We start from the raw sequence: 16120 nt of genomic DNA on the forward strand, positions 1-16120 counted from the left end.
CTAGGTATTGTATGCCTACTACTTACAATGGCATAACCACGATCCCATTCCACGTAAGGCAGTCTCTGCCAAAGCATGGTGCTGAACATCTGACCATTTCTTGTCAACACTTTTTTTAAGAAGCAGGTGAACAAATTTTAAAAAATGATCATGCACCGAAACATTTTTCTTAAGCTGAAATTCAGAAACAAGTAACATGGTTAGGAATACAAAAGTAACACTCACACAGCAAAATACGCCCGTCTAAACTATTCAGTAGTGTAGTAGTAATCAAAGGATTCACAGCAAAATATGCCCGTCTAAACTATTCAGTAGTGTAGTAGTAATCAAAGGATTCACAGCAAAACTATTCAGTGGTGTAGTAGTAATCAAAGGATTCACATTCAAATAAACCATTAATTCGTTTTCAAAAAGGCTCTGACAGCGTTCTTTAGACACATTCTCTGATATATGAGCGTATAAATGAAATATTAGCTTTAAGATGACTTTGTTAAATATCAAATTTTAAAAAAAAAAATCCAATCTTATGCAGTCAACTTTCCATATTTATGTAGCAATATTCCATTATGACCTGCGTGTGGTGTTTATGTCTCTCAACTATTTCATATCAACTGTTAGATCGCTCTTTACATATACTGATTTTGACTACGGATTCCTCAATTGATATACATGTAGGGCTCAAAGGCGGGTGTGACCGGTCCACAGGGAATGCTTACCCCTGCAAGGCACCTATCCTCGTGTTTGTCCGTCTCATAATTTTAATTGTATCTTTATATGATCTAAGACATTGATCACTTCGTTATCTTCACTTGTTCGATACTTCTTCTTCTAATAATTGAAAATAAGTTGTTTTATCTGAGCCAAAACCTGCTGACAGACAGATAGACGCACTGAATCACACCATAATAAGGCTCATTTATGACGGGTACAGAATAATGCTAGCAATCAAAGAATAAAAATATACCCCCTTACTTTTCAGAATTGGGAAGTACCTTTAGAAGAAATCCAAACATGACCATGTATTGTTCATAGAATGGTTGTCTGACTACGAAATCTAGCTGTTCAGCATGTTGTTTTGAGAGGAAAGCGTCTTCCCATCGTTCGAAAATTGTTTGAGAAACCCTACTCAACTGAAACCCGGAAAGAGACTTGACGAACAGGTTGATGCATTCCAAAGCAGAAAAATTCTTTGGTTGGATTTTTTTAAATTTCTTTTTTGAAATGAGTTCCATAGATATAGTCTCCATTTCCTTAGACATTGAGCGAATTCCAGTTTCAATAGTTTTCTTTTCATTATTTCGAAAGCAGTGCTGTAGCATGGCGATTGCAAACAAATCCATTAGAGGCAAACAAGATTCGTACCCCATCTCCAAAGCCGACTCTGCATTTTCTCCACGAAATATCTTCATCACATTGGTAAGACAGTTTGTGACGTCAACGAAAGACACAAGTGAAATGTCTATATTGCAAATTACAGATTTTAATTTTCGCAGAACGAATTTTTGAAATAACCTGTCGTTGCATACCAAGAGTTTTGACAGATCTGTGAAATTTTTCTTTTTTATTAAACCCGGTATGATATGAGTACGGGTTCTTTGAATCAAATCATCCAAATCTACACCAGTCCCGATTCTGCATTTTGCTTCAAATTCCTCAACTAGTTCCGTTTGATCTAAAATCAAAAAGTAAAAGTTTGCTAAGTGCATTGGCACTGTTGTTGCTTCTACGGACTGTGATATTAAAGAGACCTAAATGAATGTCGTGTCAGAACAGAAATATCAAACCCGATAAAATAAACCAATTAATTATACAGACCTTTGGAAGATATCAGGCTGCGAAGTATTTTGGGTTCATTCCACCCAGTCCTCTGGTAGCTTTCAGCGCTGACAAAATAATCCTCACTCTGTGGAGAGATAGAGGCATATGTTGTAGAGCTCAAGGCAGGATATGAAATGAGAGCGGTATAGCTATTGTCCGTCATCCTTCCTGCTGTCCGAACCTTCGGTTATTGCCTTAAAGGTGTCATCTGAAATTGACAGATTGCAACGGATGTATTTTATTCATATGAGAGTTATTCAAATTAGAAATAGACTGCGCCTTGTATTGTTTTGCTCACCTGAGACGGATTTCTGAATGTCCACTGTCTGTCTCATCACTATAGTATAATTTGTTAAATTTAAATGCCCCCCCCCCCCCGAAGCGTAGAATCGCAAGGGCCCCAATCTTCTAGTTTATAGTTAGTATTGAAGTTATTGTTAATTTTAACGGGTCTAGTTGGATCTTTAGTTTATTACATGCTATTAAATTAGAAAACTTAGATGATTTTATAGTTCGGTGCGAAGTTGCACCGTCACCGCACATTTCAGGTGCGTTGAATTTAAAATTGATTAATTATATCTTCTGTATGAATGTATACTTGGTAGCAGTAGATTTGCATGGTATGCATATGATATATCCCTGTTCATTGAATATATAGTCTATGACGATGTTATAGATTTAGGGTGGTGGATTTTGATATGTTACACACGGAGTTATTTTAGAGTCGCTGCACAAACACCTTGCACCTAGTTACTTGGATACTGTACTTAGTTTAACAATGTTCTTTATGCATGATATGCTATAGATTGTGGGGGATGAATTTTTATGTATAATTAAATTAGTTCTGGTTGCAATACTGATCATTGAGTGGGAGATCGATACTTTGCTATCATAATCTAGTAGTTAATACTAGATTATACTAGACTAGTCGTAGTGTTCGAGAACGACCACACTTATAGCACCGAACACCGGACACCTAGTTACACCGGACACCTAGTTACACCGGATATTTAGTTATACCGGATACCTAGTTACACCGGATACCTAGTTACACCGGATACCTAGTAGTACCGGGCACCGATCGACACCAGATTCCCATCAGTGTTTTATTACCAAGACATTTTAGCCGAGCAATTGAACTCTGACTAAACTAGATCGGTAAAGTTGGCTACTAGTAACCAGCTACTAGTAACTGGCTACTTAAAATAAGAAAAGTTGGCTACTAGTAGCCAGCTACTTGAACCAGGAAAAGTTAGCTACTAGTAGCCAGTTACTAGTAGCCAGCTACTAAAGGTAAGAAAAATTAGCTACTCGTAGCCAGCTACTACAAAATATAAAAGTTATAATTACTGATAGCTCGCTACCAGATAAAGGTTAATGAGTTTGAAAATTATTATCTATCAGATTTATTTCTAAAGAGGACGAGGAGTCGTATGAAATTTCATGCTCAATTATCCCAATTACATAACGTTGCAAAGCAAAATACGAATACACTTTTTCAACTGAGTGTTTACTTTAAAAGTGATACGGATTGAATTCAGACCTTCAATCATTTGATATACCATCCATTTTGAGATATCTGCTACTTTTACAATTTGATTCGAGTTACCCTGAAATTCCAACATTAGTACCGTAAGAAACTTTATGTTTGTATTAGATATCTGACGAATTTACGACTATACATATGGCAAGAAGTGATACATGGTGTTTTGGTACGCCACGAATTTTCAGATATTGCTCTTTAGGAAATTAGTTACTTATACATTTTGATTATCGGTAAAATGAAATTTCAAGATCCGTGTGAATACCATAAGGAAGTCCGTGTTTATATCATATATTTAATTAACTTACAACGATACGTATGGCTAGTAGTGATATTGGGGGTATCGTGATATGTCATCAATATTCAGATATCACGCTGAAGGAAGTCAGCTACATATACCTTTTGATGGCAGGTAAACTGAAATTTCAAGTTTTTCGCAAATATCTTAAGGAACTCTGAGTTCGTATTAGATATCTGACTAATATACAATTATCAAAGTGAAGAAGAGTGATATTAGGTATCTTGGCATGCCATAAATTTCCAGATATCACGCTTAAGGAAGTCAGCTACTTATACCTTTTGATTCCTGGTATCCTGAAATTTCAAGTATTTCATAAATATCTTAAAGAACTCTGTGTTTGTATTAGATATCTGACTAGTTTACAACTATCCATGTGAAGTGGAGTGGTACTAGGTATCTTGATATGCCAACAATTTTCAGATATCACCCTTAAGGAAGTCAACTACTTATACCTTTTGATTGCAAGTAACATGAAATTTCAAGTTTTCTACCAATATTTTAAGGAACTCTGAGTTTGTATTAGATATCTGACTAATGTACAATTATCAAAGTGAAGAAGAGTGATATTAGGTATCTTGACATGCAATAAATTTCCAGATATCACGCTTAAGGAAGTCAGCTACTTATACCTTTTGATTCCAGGCAACCTGAAATTTCAAGTTTTTCATAAATATCTTAAAGAACTCTGTATTTCTATTAGATATCTGACTAATTTTCAACTAACCATGTGAAGTTGGACGGTATTAGGTATCTTGATATGCCAACAATTTTTGGATATCGCCCTTAAGGAAGTCAGCTACTTATACCTTTTGATTCCATGCAACCTGAAATTTCAAGTTTTTCATAAATATCTTAAAGAACTCTGTGTTTCTATTAGATATCTGACTAGTTTACAACTATCCATGTAAAGTGGAGTGGTACTAGGTATCTTGATATGCCATCAATTTTCAGTTATCATCTTTAACGAAGTCAGTTACTTATACCTTTTGATTGCAGGTAACCTGAAATTTCAAGTTTTTCATAAATATCTTAAATAACTCCTTGTTTATATTAGATATATGACTAATTTTCAACTATCCATGTGAACTGGGATGGTATTAGGTATCTTGATATGCCATCAATTTTCAGATATCACCCTTAAGGAAGTCAGCTACTTATACATTTTGATTTCAGGTAACACGAAATTTCAAGTTTTTCATAAATATCTTAAAGAACTCTGTATTTCTATTAGATATCTGACTAATTTACAACTATCTACGTGAAGAAGTATGTTATTAGGTATCTTGACATACCAACAATTTTCAGATATCACCCTTAAGGAAGTCAGCTACTTATACCTTTTGATTTTAGGTAACCTGAAATTTCAAGTTTTTCATAAATATCTTAAAGAACTCTGAGTTTGTATTAGATATCTGACTAGTTTACAACTATCCATGTGAGGTGGAGTGGTAATAGGTATCTTGATATGTCATCAATTTTCAGATATCACCCTTAAGGAAGTCAGCTACTTATACATTTTGTTTCCAGGTAACATGAAATTTCAAGTTTTTCATAAATATCTTAAAGAACTCTGTATTTCTATTAGATATCTGACTAATTTACAACTATCAACGTGAAGAAGTATGATATTAGGTATCTTGACGTGCTAACAATTTTCAGATATCCCCTTAAGGAAGTCAGCTACTTATACCCTTTCATTCCTGGCAATCTAAGTCTTCCATACATATCTTAAGGAACTCTGCGTTTGTAATAAATATATCATTCATTTACCATCTCCCATATGACAAGGTGTGATATTAAGTAGCTTAATATGCCATCAATTTTCAGATATCACGAGAAAGGAAGTCAGCTACTTATAGCTTTTGATTCCTGACAACCTGAAATTTCAAGTTTTTCATAAATATCTTAAGGATCTCCTTGTTTGTATTAAATATCTGACTAATTTACAACTATCCATGTGACCTTATGTTACCTGGAATCAAAAGGTATAAGTAGCTGACTTCCTTAAACGTGATATCTTAAAATTGATGGCATAATAAGATACGTATTATCACTCCTTGTCATATGTGAGTTGGTAAATTAATGATATATCTAATACAAACGCAGAGTTCCTTAAGATGTGTAGGGAAAACTTAATATTAGTCAGATATCTAATACAAATACAGAGTTCTTTAAGATATTTATGAAAAACTTGAAATTTCAGGCTACCTAGAATCAAATGGTATAAGTAGCTGACTTCCTTAAACGTGATATCTGAAAATTGATGGCATATCAAAATACCTAATATCACATCTTGTCATGCGTGCATTGTTAAATTAATCAGATATCTAAAACAAACACGGAGATCCTTAAAATATTTTCTAAAAATTTAAAATTTCAGGTTACCTGAAATCAAAATGTACAAGTAGCTGACTTCCTTAAGCGAGATATCTGAAAATTGAAAGCATATCAAGATACCTGATATAACTCCTTGTCATATGTGCATTGGTAAATTAATCAGATATCTAAAACAAAAACGGAAATCCTCAAAATATTTACCAAACATTTGAAATTTCAGTTTACCTGAAATCAAAAGGTATAAGTAGCTGACTTCCTTAAGGGTGATATCTGAAAATTGATGGCATATCAAGATACCCAATATCATTCCACTTCATATGGATAGTTGTAAATTAGTCAGATATCTAATACAAACAACTTCTTTAAGATATTTATGAAAAACTTGAAATTTCAGGTTACCTAAAATCAAAAGGTATAAGTAGATGACTTCGTGAAGCATGTTATCCGAAAATTGTTGGCATATCAAGATACCTAATATCACACCTCTTCACGTTGATAGTTGTAAATTAGTCAGATATCTAATACAAATACACGGTTTTTTAAAGATATTTATGAAAAACTTGAAATTTCATGGTACCTGCAATCAAAAGGTATAAGTAACTGACTTCCTTAAGGGTGATATCTGAAAATTGATGACATGTAAAGATACCTAATACCATTCCACTTCACATGGATAGTTGTAAATTAGTCAGATATCTAATACAAACAAAGAGTTCTTTAAGATATTTATGAAAAACTTGAAATTTCAGGTTACCTGCAATCAAAAGGTAGAAGTAGCTGACTTCGTTAATTATGATATCCGAAAATTGTTGGCATATCAAGATACCTAATATCACACCTTTTCACGTGGATAGTTGTAAATTAGTCAGATATCTAATACAAATACAGAGTTCTTTAAGATATTTATGTAAAACGTGAAATTTCAGGTTACCAGGAATCAAAAGGTATAAGTAGCTGACTTCCTTAAGCGTGATATCTGGAAATATATGGCATATCAAGATACCTAATATCAATCTTCTTGACTTTGATAATTGTAAATTAGTCAGATATCTAATATAAACTCAGAGTTCCTTAAAATATTGGTAGAAAACTTGAAATTTTATGTTACCTGCAATCAAAAGGTATAAGTAGCTGACTTCCTTAAGCGTGATATCTGATAATTCATGACATATCGAGATACCTAGTACCACTCCACTTCACATGGATAGTCGTAAATTAGTCAGATATCTAATACAAGCACAGAGTTCTTTAAGATATTTATGAAAAACTTGAAATTTCAGGATACCAGAAATCAAAAGGTACAAGTAACTGACTTCCTTAAGGGTGATATCTGGAAATCTATGGCATGTCAAGATACCCAATATCACTCTTCTTCACTTTGATAATCGTAAATTAGTCAGGTATCTAATACAAACTCAGAGTTCCTTAAAATATTGGTAGAAAACTTGAAATTTCATGTTACCTGCAATCAAAAGGTATAAGTAGCTGACTTCCTTAAGGGTGATATCTGAAAATTGATGGCCTATCAAGATACCTAATGCCATTCCACTTCACATGGATAGTTGTAAATTAGTCAGATATCTAATATAAACAAGGCGTTCTTTAAGATATTTATGAAAAACTTGAAATTTCATGTTACCTGCAACCAAAAGGTATAAGTAGCTGACTTCCTTAAGCGTGATATCTCAAAATTAATGGCATATCAAGATACCTAGTACCACTTCACTTCAAATGCATAGTTGTAAACTAGTCAGATAGCTAATACAAACTCAGAGTTCTTTAAGATATTTATGAAAAACATGAAATTTCAGGTTACCTGCAACAAAAAGGTATAAGTAGCTGACTTCCTTAAGCGTGATATCTCAAAATTAATGGCATATCAAGATACCTAGTACCACTCCACTTCACATGGATAGTTGTAAACTAGTCAGACATCTAATACAAACACAGAGTTCTTTAAGATATTTATGAAATACTTGAAATTTCAGGTTGCCTGGAATCGAAAGGTATAACTATCTGACTTTCTTAAGCGTGATATCTGGAAATTGATGACATATCAAGATACCTAATATCACTCTTCTTCACTTTGATAATTGGAAATTAGTCAGATATTTAATACAAACTCAGAGTTCCTTAAAATATTGGTAGAAAACTTGAAATTTCATGTTTCCTGCAATCAAAAGGTATAAGTAGCTGACTTCGTTAAGTATGATATCCGAAAATTGTTGGCATATCAATTTACCTAATATCACACCTCTTCACGTGGGTAGTTGTAAATTAGTCAGATATCTAATACAAATATAGAGTTCTTAAAGATATTTATGAAAAACTTGAAATTTCAGGTTACCAGGAATCAAAAGGTATAAGTAGCTGACTTCCTTAAGCGTGATATCTAAAAATTGATGGCATATCAAGATACCTGATATCAGATTTTGTCATATGTGCATTGTTAAATTAATCAGATATATAAAACAAATACGGAGCTCCTTAAAATATTTTCTAAAATCTTTAATTTTCAGATTACCTGCAATCAAAAGGTATAAGTAGCTGACTTCCTTAAGCATGATATCTCAAAATTAATGGCATATAAAGATACCTAGTACCACTCCACTTCACATGAATAGTTGTAAACTAGTCAAATATCTAATACAAGCACAGAGTTCTTTAAGATATTTATGAAAAACCTGAAATTTCAGGATACCAGGAGTCAAAAGATACAAGTAGCTGACTTCCTTAAGCGTGATATCTGGAAATTTATGGCATGTCAAGATACCTAATATCAATCTTCTTCACTTTAATAATTGTAAATTAGTCAGATATCTAATACAATCTCAGAGTTCCTTAAGATATTTTCGAAAAACTTGAAATTTCAGTTTACCTGCCATCAAAAGGTATGTGTAGCTGACTTCCTTAAGCGTGATATTTGAAAATTGATGACATATCACGATACACAATATCACTATTCGCCATACGTATCGTTGGAAGTTAGTTAAATATATAAGATAAACACGGAGTTCTTTAAGGTATTCACACGGATCTTGAAATTTCATTGTACCGATAATCAAAATGTATAAGTAACTGATTTCCTAAAGAGCGATATCTGAAAATTCGTGGCGTACCAAAACAACCTCTATCACTTCTTATCATATGTATAGTCGTAAATTCGTCAGATATCTAATACAAACATAAAGTTTCTTACGGTATTCTACGGAAGCCCATTAGTGCAAGCCAAAAACTAAATAAAAAACGAAATTATTAAATAAAAAACGAAATTATTATATAAAAAACGAAAACTAAATAAAAAACGAAATTATTATATAAAAAACGAAATTATTAAATAAAAAACGAAATTAATAAATAAAAACGAAAATATTAAATAAAAAACGTAATTAATATATAAAAAACCCAAAATTAAATAAAAAACGAAATTATTAAATAAAAAATGAAAACTAAATAAAAAACGAAATTATTAAATAAAAAACGAAATTAAGAACAGTTTTTGTGAATATAATGTGTGTGTGTGTGTGTCAGTGGAGCTTAACAAGGAAGGAAACATGGCTCCTAATTCTTTGATTTACTGCGATTTCATCATCGCCAATGGAGTTTTACAGAAATCTAATGACATTACAAATTAGCCAACTTATCCATTCACTACACGTTTATCTACTATGTTCCCTGAAAGGTCCCAAACCTCGTGTATCGGATTACAAGATTTCTCCAAAATTACTTCAACACTAGCCCCCATAAATCTAGTAAGAATATATATGGCTCCCATCAGCCACATAACTCAACAATCACTTGACTCTACACTAATTAAGTGTTTCGGCGGTGTGAAAATTGAGCAAATTGATTGGATTGATCGATAGATTGAAGTTTAGCTGCATGCAGATCCGCCTCATCAGAAGTCTATTTGCACTTCACAATTATCATGCAGGTTGATTATTCTGAAATGAAGGTGTGAGCATATCCCTTAAATTTTTATTGCGTTGGTATGAACCACACTATAGGTACAATGTAGAACAGAGAAAACGTCTTTGTCTCTCTGGAGGATGTGTCGTTAATTTAAAAGCTTTTGCTTTATGGGTTGTATTTGGTGATAAAAACAAGGGGTATACCCGGTTTTTTGCTTTTATTTACACCCGATAACAGAGGTGGCTCGATCGTAGTTATCAAGTACCACTAGTACTTGTACTTTTTTTATTGATTTAATTATCACTATAGCCCCTCTTTAGAGGGTTTGATTTGAAATCTTTAAGAATTTCTTCAATCAATTCAATTAATTTATTCACTCAAATCATTCATACAATGGTACACGAGGTACATAAATATATAAGTTAGTATTTAAACAACATTGCCAAAGGTACAAGTATATAACTAATACATACACATGTATGTGCATTAGCTCAAAATAAAGGTGGAGGACATAATGCATATAATTTAATATATATACATCTTAGGAAGGACAGCAGACTAACATATGGATATACATAGTTGTTTTTTTAAAAACTGTTTTAGGTTTCATGTTGTCATTAACTCTCTACATTTCAGTGTATTTGGTACATGACAATATCTAGGAACCCAAAATTCTTTCCGTAGAGCGTATAGTAATTTACATTCTAAGATAAAGTGGTATATTCGTCGGCTAATTTACCAGTAAATATGGCAAATAGTTTCACCTTTTATAAATCCCTTATAAACTGAAGGATTATGTGCACTTTTTCGTTCCAATTTGTAGGTTTGATGTACGTTTTCAAATCTAGAATGCGAGTTGCCTCAAATCATTTTCCTTTATACACCGTACTGCCCAAGAAATGCATTTTATTTACAGATATTTCACACGTGAATTTAAGCAGTTGATGAGCAGAATTTGCTATAGCGAATAAATCATGGCCGGATTTCTTTTTCTTCACCATGAACATAATAAAACAAAGCCATCGTCATGATAACACACTTGGTACGTTATGCGATGTTTACCTGGAAATCCTTGGTTATCTGATGTAGTCGGATATCGCATACAGATGGGGAGCATTTAGACCCTTATAACACATCCAAATATCTGTTTATAAACTTTTGAATTAAATTTAAAAGTATTATTTCCCAAAATTAATCTGAAGAGAAGGCTCAGATCGCCAGTGAATGATGTATTTATTGCATAGACAGATTTGTCCGATTTACTGTAGTATGTTTCTACTGCAGTCATTAATTCCTCAAATTGCATGTTTGTGTAGAGTGGTGTGATATCATAGGCTAGCTGACCGTGTATAAGTAAGAAAATATATGGCTCCCATCAGTCAGGTACCTCAACAATCACTTGATTTTACACTAATTAAGTTTCGGTGGTGTGATACGGTGTGTACCAGTGTGGCTGCTAAAACTGGTGCCAGGTGGCCTTCGTTTATGCCAAGTATTGAATACTTTGCCGTGTCATGTAGAATTAATGACTTACATGCATCAGTTCGCATCAGTACAGTACGTTCCTTTTCTTATTTAATAATTTCGTATTTTATATAATAATTTCGTATTTTAAATAATAATTTCGTTTTTTATATAATAATTTCGTTTTTTATTTAGTTTTGGTTTGCACTAATGGGCTTCCGTAGTATTCACACTTATGTTGAAATTTCAGGGTAACTCGAATCAAATTGTAAAAGTAGCAGATATCTCAAAATGGATGGTATATCAAATGATTGAAAGTCTGAATTCAATCTTTATCACTTTTAAAGTAAACACTCAGTTGAAAAAGTGTATTCGTATTTTGCTTTGCAACGTTATGTAATTGGGGATAATTGAGCATGAAATTTCATACGACTCCTCGTCCTCTTTAGAAATAAATCTGATAGATAATAATTTTCAAACTCATTAACCATTATCTGGTAGCGAGCTATCAGTAATTATAACTTTTATATTTTGTAGTAGCTGGCTACGAGTAGCTAACTTTTCTTACTTTTAGTAGCTGGCTACTAGTAACTGGCTACTAGTAGCTAACTTTTCCTGGTTCAAGTAGCTGGCTACTAGTAGCCAACTTTTCTTATTTTAAGTAGCCAGTTACTAGTAGCTGGTTACTAGTAGACAACTTTACCGATCTGACTATACTTGTGTTTCTGATACTATCAATAAATTATTGTATTAACTATTATACATTTTCTTCATTGATATAGATAGGTACCTTCGAACCCTATTATTGTAACGAGCCTCATAGGTACCGGGTACATGTAGATCCCTTCTTGGTGTCATACCATCGATTATATAATTATAATATACATTAAACAGTCATTACATGTCCACTAAATTCATATTAGAACTGTAAGTTATGCAAATGAATGTGAATCATGGTAAAACTCGTTTCAGATTATTATTTTTCGTGGCCATGAATTTTCTTTTATCATTTTTTGATCACGATTTAAAAAAAATCTCCAATACATGTCTTTTACTGACCACCGTAATTTACTAAAACCAGGAGTACTTTAAAAGAATTTTTCAACAATAAGGCTATATTTCAGCAAAATACTATTCAAACTCTACTGTGCATCTACTCACCTTTTCCTAAGAATTTGATAAACGTAGAGTAGCCTTAACCTAGCTAGTCCGGGAGGGTATGGTGGAAATAACTTGAGAATAAGAGTTTATTATAAAATATTATAAAACCTTTAAAATCGCTAGCGGTACTTCGGTTTGACACCAGGCCAATTCCGGACACATGTAACTTTATAAGACACACAGTGGATCTAAACAATGGTATTGCTTACCGTAATTGTAGACCGCTTATTACGTCAAGTCCATCTTTAAAAAGACACTCGTATAACTGGTTTAGGTTTTAGCGCTAGCTCCGATTTTAGAATGCACTTCCTCTTTCGTTTTGTGTCAGGTGACAACGGGGGTATGAGTGTATAAATGATAAGTTTAAATCAACCTGACATCATTGTAAATATCAGCGTTTCGGGGGTGAAAGTTATTTCAGGCCCATATAAAATACCTTCTGGAAAACCACTGAATTGTGTGTTGCCTTTCGCAGTATTCAGTTCCGCTGTAATTTTATTTCTTTGTATGAATGACATTTAAATCACAAAAGGAAAAGTACGAATAAAGTATTATATGTCGCATTATATTGTTCCTGAAGTGTTGGTGGAAATGAAGGATGGTCTGGTGTGACCTAAAGAACATGTTAACTCCCTTTGACTGATTTAACTCATTAATTTCTCGGTAGCAATTAGATTTGGAGGTAGAGCGATATAAGCATTAACGAAACCACTGTGTAGTTTGGATATCGACAACATTATCGTTTGACATGTGCGATACCAAAAATAACATTTTGTACCTAGCAAATCCGTAATTTAAAAAAATGGGGCGTCATGGGGTGGCCTGTTTTGTGTGTGAATATTTTCATCAATGTGTAGTTGTCATCTTGTAAATTTTGGGTTTACACTCGCCCAGTAAATAGACTATATAGACTTGGGTCCTCATCTATTATCAAGATAGGAACTCTAAGACTAGTAATACATTTAGAAACACGACTTTCTGTAGCCATAATAGACGAAACTCTTCCAGTAAACCTGTTCTTCGCTGATTACAATATAACACACACACTAACTATATATATATATATATAATATATATATATATATATGTGTGTGTGTGTGTGTGTGTGTGTGTGTGTGTGTGTGTGTGTGTGTGTGCATGTATATATATATTTCAACCCTGTTACCAGTCTCCTTCAGTGGTGTTTATAATATATATATAGGGAAGTCGTTGTGGCCGAGTGGACTTACGCACTGGTTTGACAATCTTGCTAGGCGGTGGGTGCCGTACGTCGCTGGTTCGACCCCGGACTGAGGCGAAAATTTTCAGTACCTAGTGATTATTTAGTGCTTTATATATATATACACTGTATATATATATATATATATATATAACATTTATCTACATTCTCATTCATCATTTTGAACATTTATCTATTTTCTTATTCATCATTTTATTCATAATGACCTACATTTTAGATCAATATAAAACTTATACGGTACCAATTTTGATGCACCAGATGCACATTTCGACAAATAATGTCTCTTTAGTGATGCTCAACCGAAATTTTTGAAATCCGAAATAACAATGAAGTTTAGAGCTATTATAGGGGAAAACAGTGTGCCAAAAAAGTGGAGTCAAATTCGTCTAAGGATAAGAGCTATGCGTGAGGGAGATAATCCTTAATTTTGAAATGAATTTCTAAATTTTATAACAGCAATTAAATATACATCCGTATTTTCAAGCTAGTAACGAAGTATCAATGTGCACTGTAGAAGTGAAAAAAAGAAAGTGAATAGGAAAGAGTGCCAAAGACAGCTAGTAAACTTTAAAACCTTTATATAAAGAATAATATCCCGTGTCAGACGACATGTAAATGATATACATTAGATCGAAAGTTTCAAAATATTGAAATGAGAATCCTTTGAAATTTGAAAATACACATTCAACTTTTTACTGCTTATGAGAGGTTTTAATGGACATTTAAATAGCAACTAAACATGAATTCAATATCCATCAATAATTCATAAGTATCTGCGTCATGAATCTAAAAATTACACACTAAAAACAGCCCTTCCAAGTTCACCTTGTTGTAAGTTTACAGTACATATGCTTAGGAATTGCCATACACAGCAGATCCTTTTCAAATGCAATTTTTTTTTTCAAAATAGATTGCTATATATATACATGTATATGAGAGAGAGCGTTCTAAATTTTAAGAACCTGTGCTCAATCCCTTTGTAAATTCATTTACAATAAAATATGCTCAAACCACTTTTTTCAGACGTAAAACGAACAAACCAGAAAACGCATTTTAAAGGCACAAACGAGAAATTTGCTAATGGACCACAACACTCAAGCGAGTCTATCTTGTCCTCCTGTTCTTTTTTTTTTAATACCCTCTTAATTCTAACAACAATTTTAAACTCATGAATGACCTCAGCTATGCCAACTGGGTCATGACTTAACCCAATTTCAATCACACAACATAGGGATGCCCTATATTCCTCGATATTCATGCATCATACAATATTTTAAAATTTTATCACTGGTTCTAGCCCCCATCATAACTCTATGGTCCATATTTAAAAAAAAAAAAAAACAAACAAAGGGTTTGAAAGTTTTTCCCAGGTAAAATTTTTAATGTAACTCCTATTGTGGTTCCACCCTAGCAGCAGGTTTCAACTCTTTGGTATTGCTTTATTTTTAAACCTGTATGGACATGCAGCTTGATTAGGCTACGATTCCGCCATGTTGTTTGTGGTGCTCCCAATATTAACATCGGCATTTCTATACAATGTTCTAAAGAATGCGTTCGGAGTAAATTGAGAAATCTAAGGTGAAGGTCAAAAAGAAACTCATGGTCATTATGGTCAATTAATTTTGTTGCTGGTATCCATTATTATGCCTGTGTCTTGAGTTAGATAGATATTCCCCATGTTCTATGCCAACATTTACAAATAATATACATTTTTACGGTATATGCATCACATTCATTTCATAGAAAAGAAATATTCACGGAATTTATTGGCAATGCAACATGAGTCAGGGGATATTTTTATGCATTATCATCTGATATTGTAAGTTTTTGAAACATAAATACATATGCATGTATTCTTAAAACAAAACTATGATCCTCATCCCTGAGACTCCTACAGTCATCTTACAATATGAGATAAATTACCCCAAGATATCTTCCTATTCCTCGACAGTGTACTAAATTGGATAGATGTCATGTGCATGCAATAGATGCAACGCACTAAAATGACCGACAAGAACAAATCAATGTCAAATTTCCGGGACGACCCTTCCCTTCCTCAGTACAAAACAGATTTATATAATATCCCTTAAGATGGTAAAAGATGTATGTTCATTCTTTTTGGATTGGATATGTTTACTCAGGAGTAAATTAGAATACGCCCTATTCATTCGATGAGCTGATCCGCAATACGTACGTTACCTTTGCATCATGTCTTGTATTCAAATAATAACATGTTTATCCTCTCAATTTCTATAATAAAACAATATATTGTTTGATGAAACCAGTTTACTCAGCCCCGCAGCGTTGTAATTTTTCTTGACAGTGATTAACAACAGAATACATA

At 33.1% G+C, this 16120-nt stretch overlaps 1 protein-coding gene across 4 annotated transcripts in view; it reads right to left on the reverse strand.

The window, feature by feature from the left end:
* The window catches only part of LOC125668370 (uncharacterized), a 33047-nt gene extending 20020 nt beyond the window's left edge, over positions 1-13027 (reverse strand). For 2 of the 4 annotated variants that reach the window (XM_056164403.1, XM_056164410.1), the window contains exons 1-4: positions 12537-12721; positions 1816-2026; positions 993-1672; positions 27-174 (exon numbers count right to left, since the gene is read on the reverse strand). In XM_056164403.1, coding sequence (XP_056020378.1) covers positions 27-174; positions 993-1672; positions 1816-1981 — 994 coding nt within the window. In that variant the 5' untranslated portion in view covers positions 1982-2026; positions 12537-12721. Of the gene's footprint in view, positions 1-26; positions 175-992; positions 1673-1815; positions 2027-12536; positions 12722-12745 lie in introns of those variants that run through there. The other 2 variants (XM_056164404.1, XM_056164406.1) reach the window with 2 other exon arrangements.
* Between the last annotated feature and the right edge of the window lie 3093 nt (positions 13028-16120).

This window comes from Ostrea edulis, chromosome 1, assembly GCF_947568905.1.
Source record: "Ostrea edulis chromosome 1, xbOstEdul1.1, whole genome shotgun sequence".
In the NCBI taxonomy this organism is placed as follows: Eukaryota; Metazoa; Mollusca; class Bivalvia; order Ostreida; family Ostreidae; genus Ostrea; species Ostrea edulis.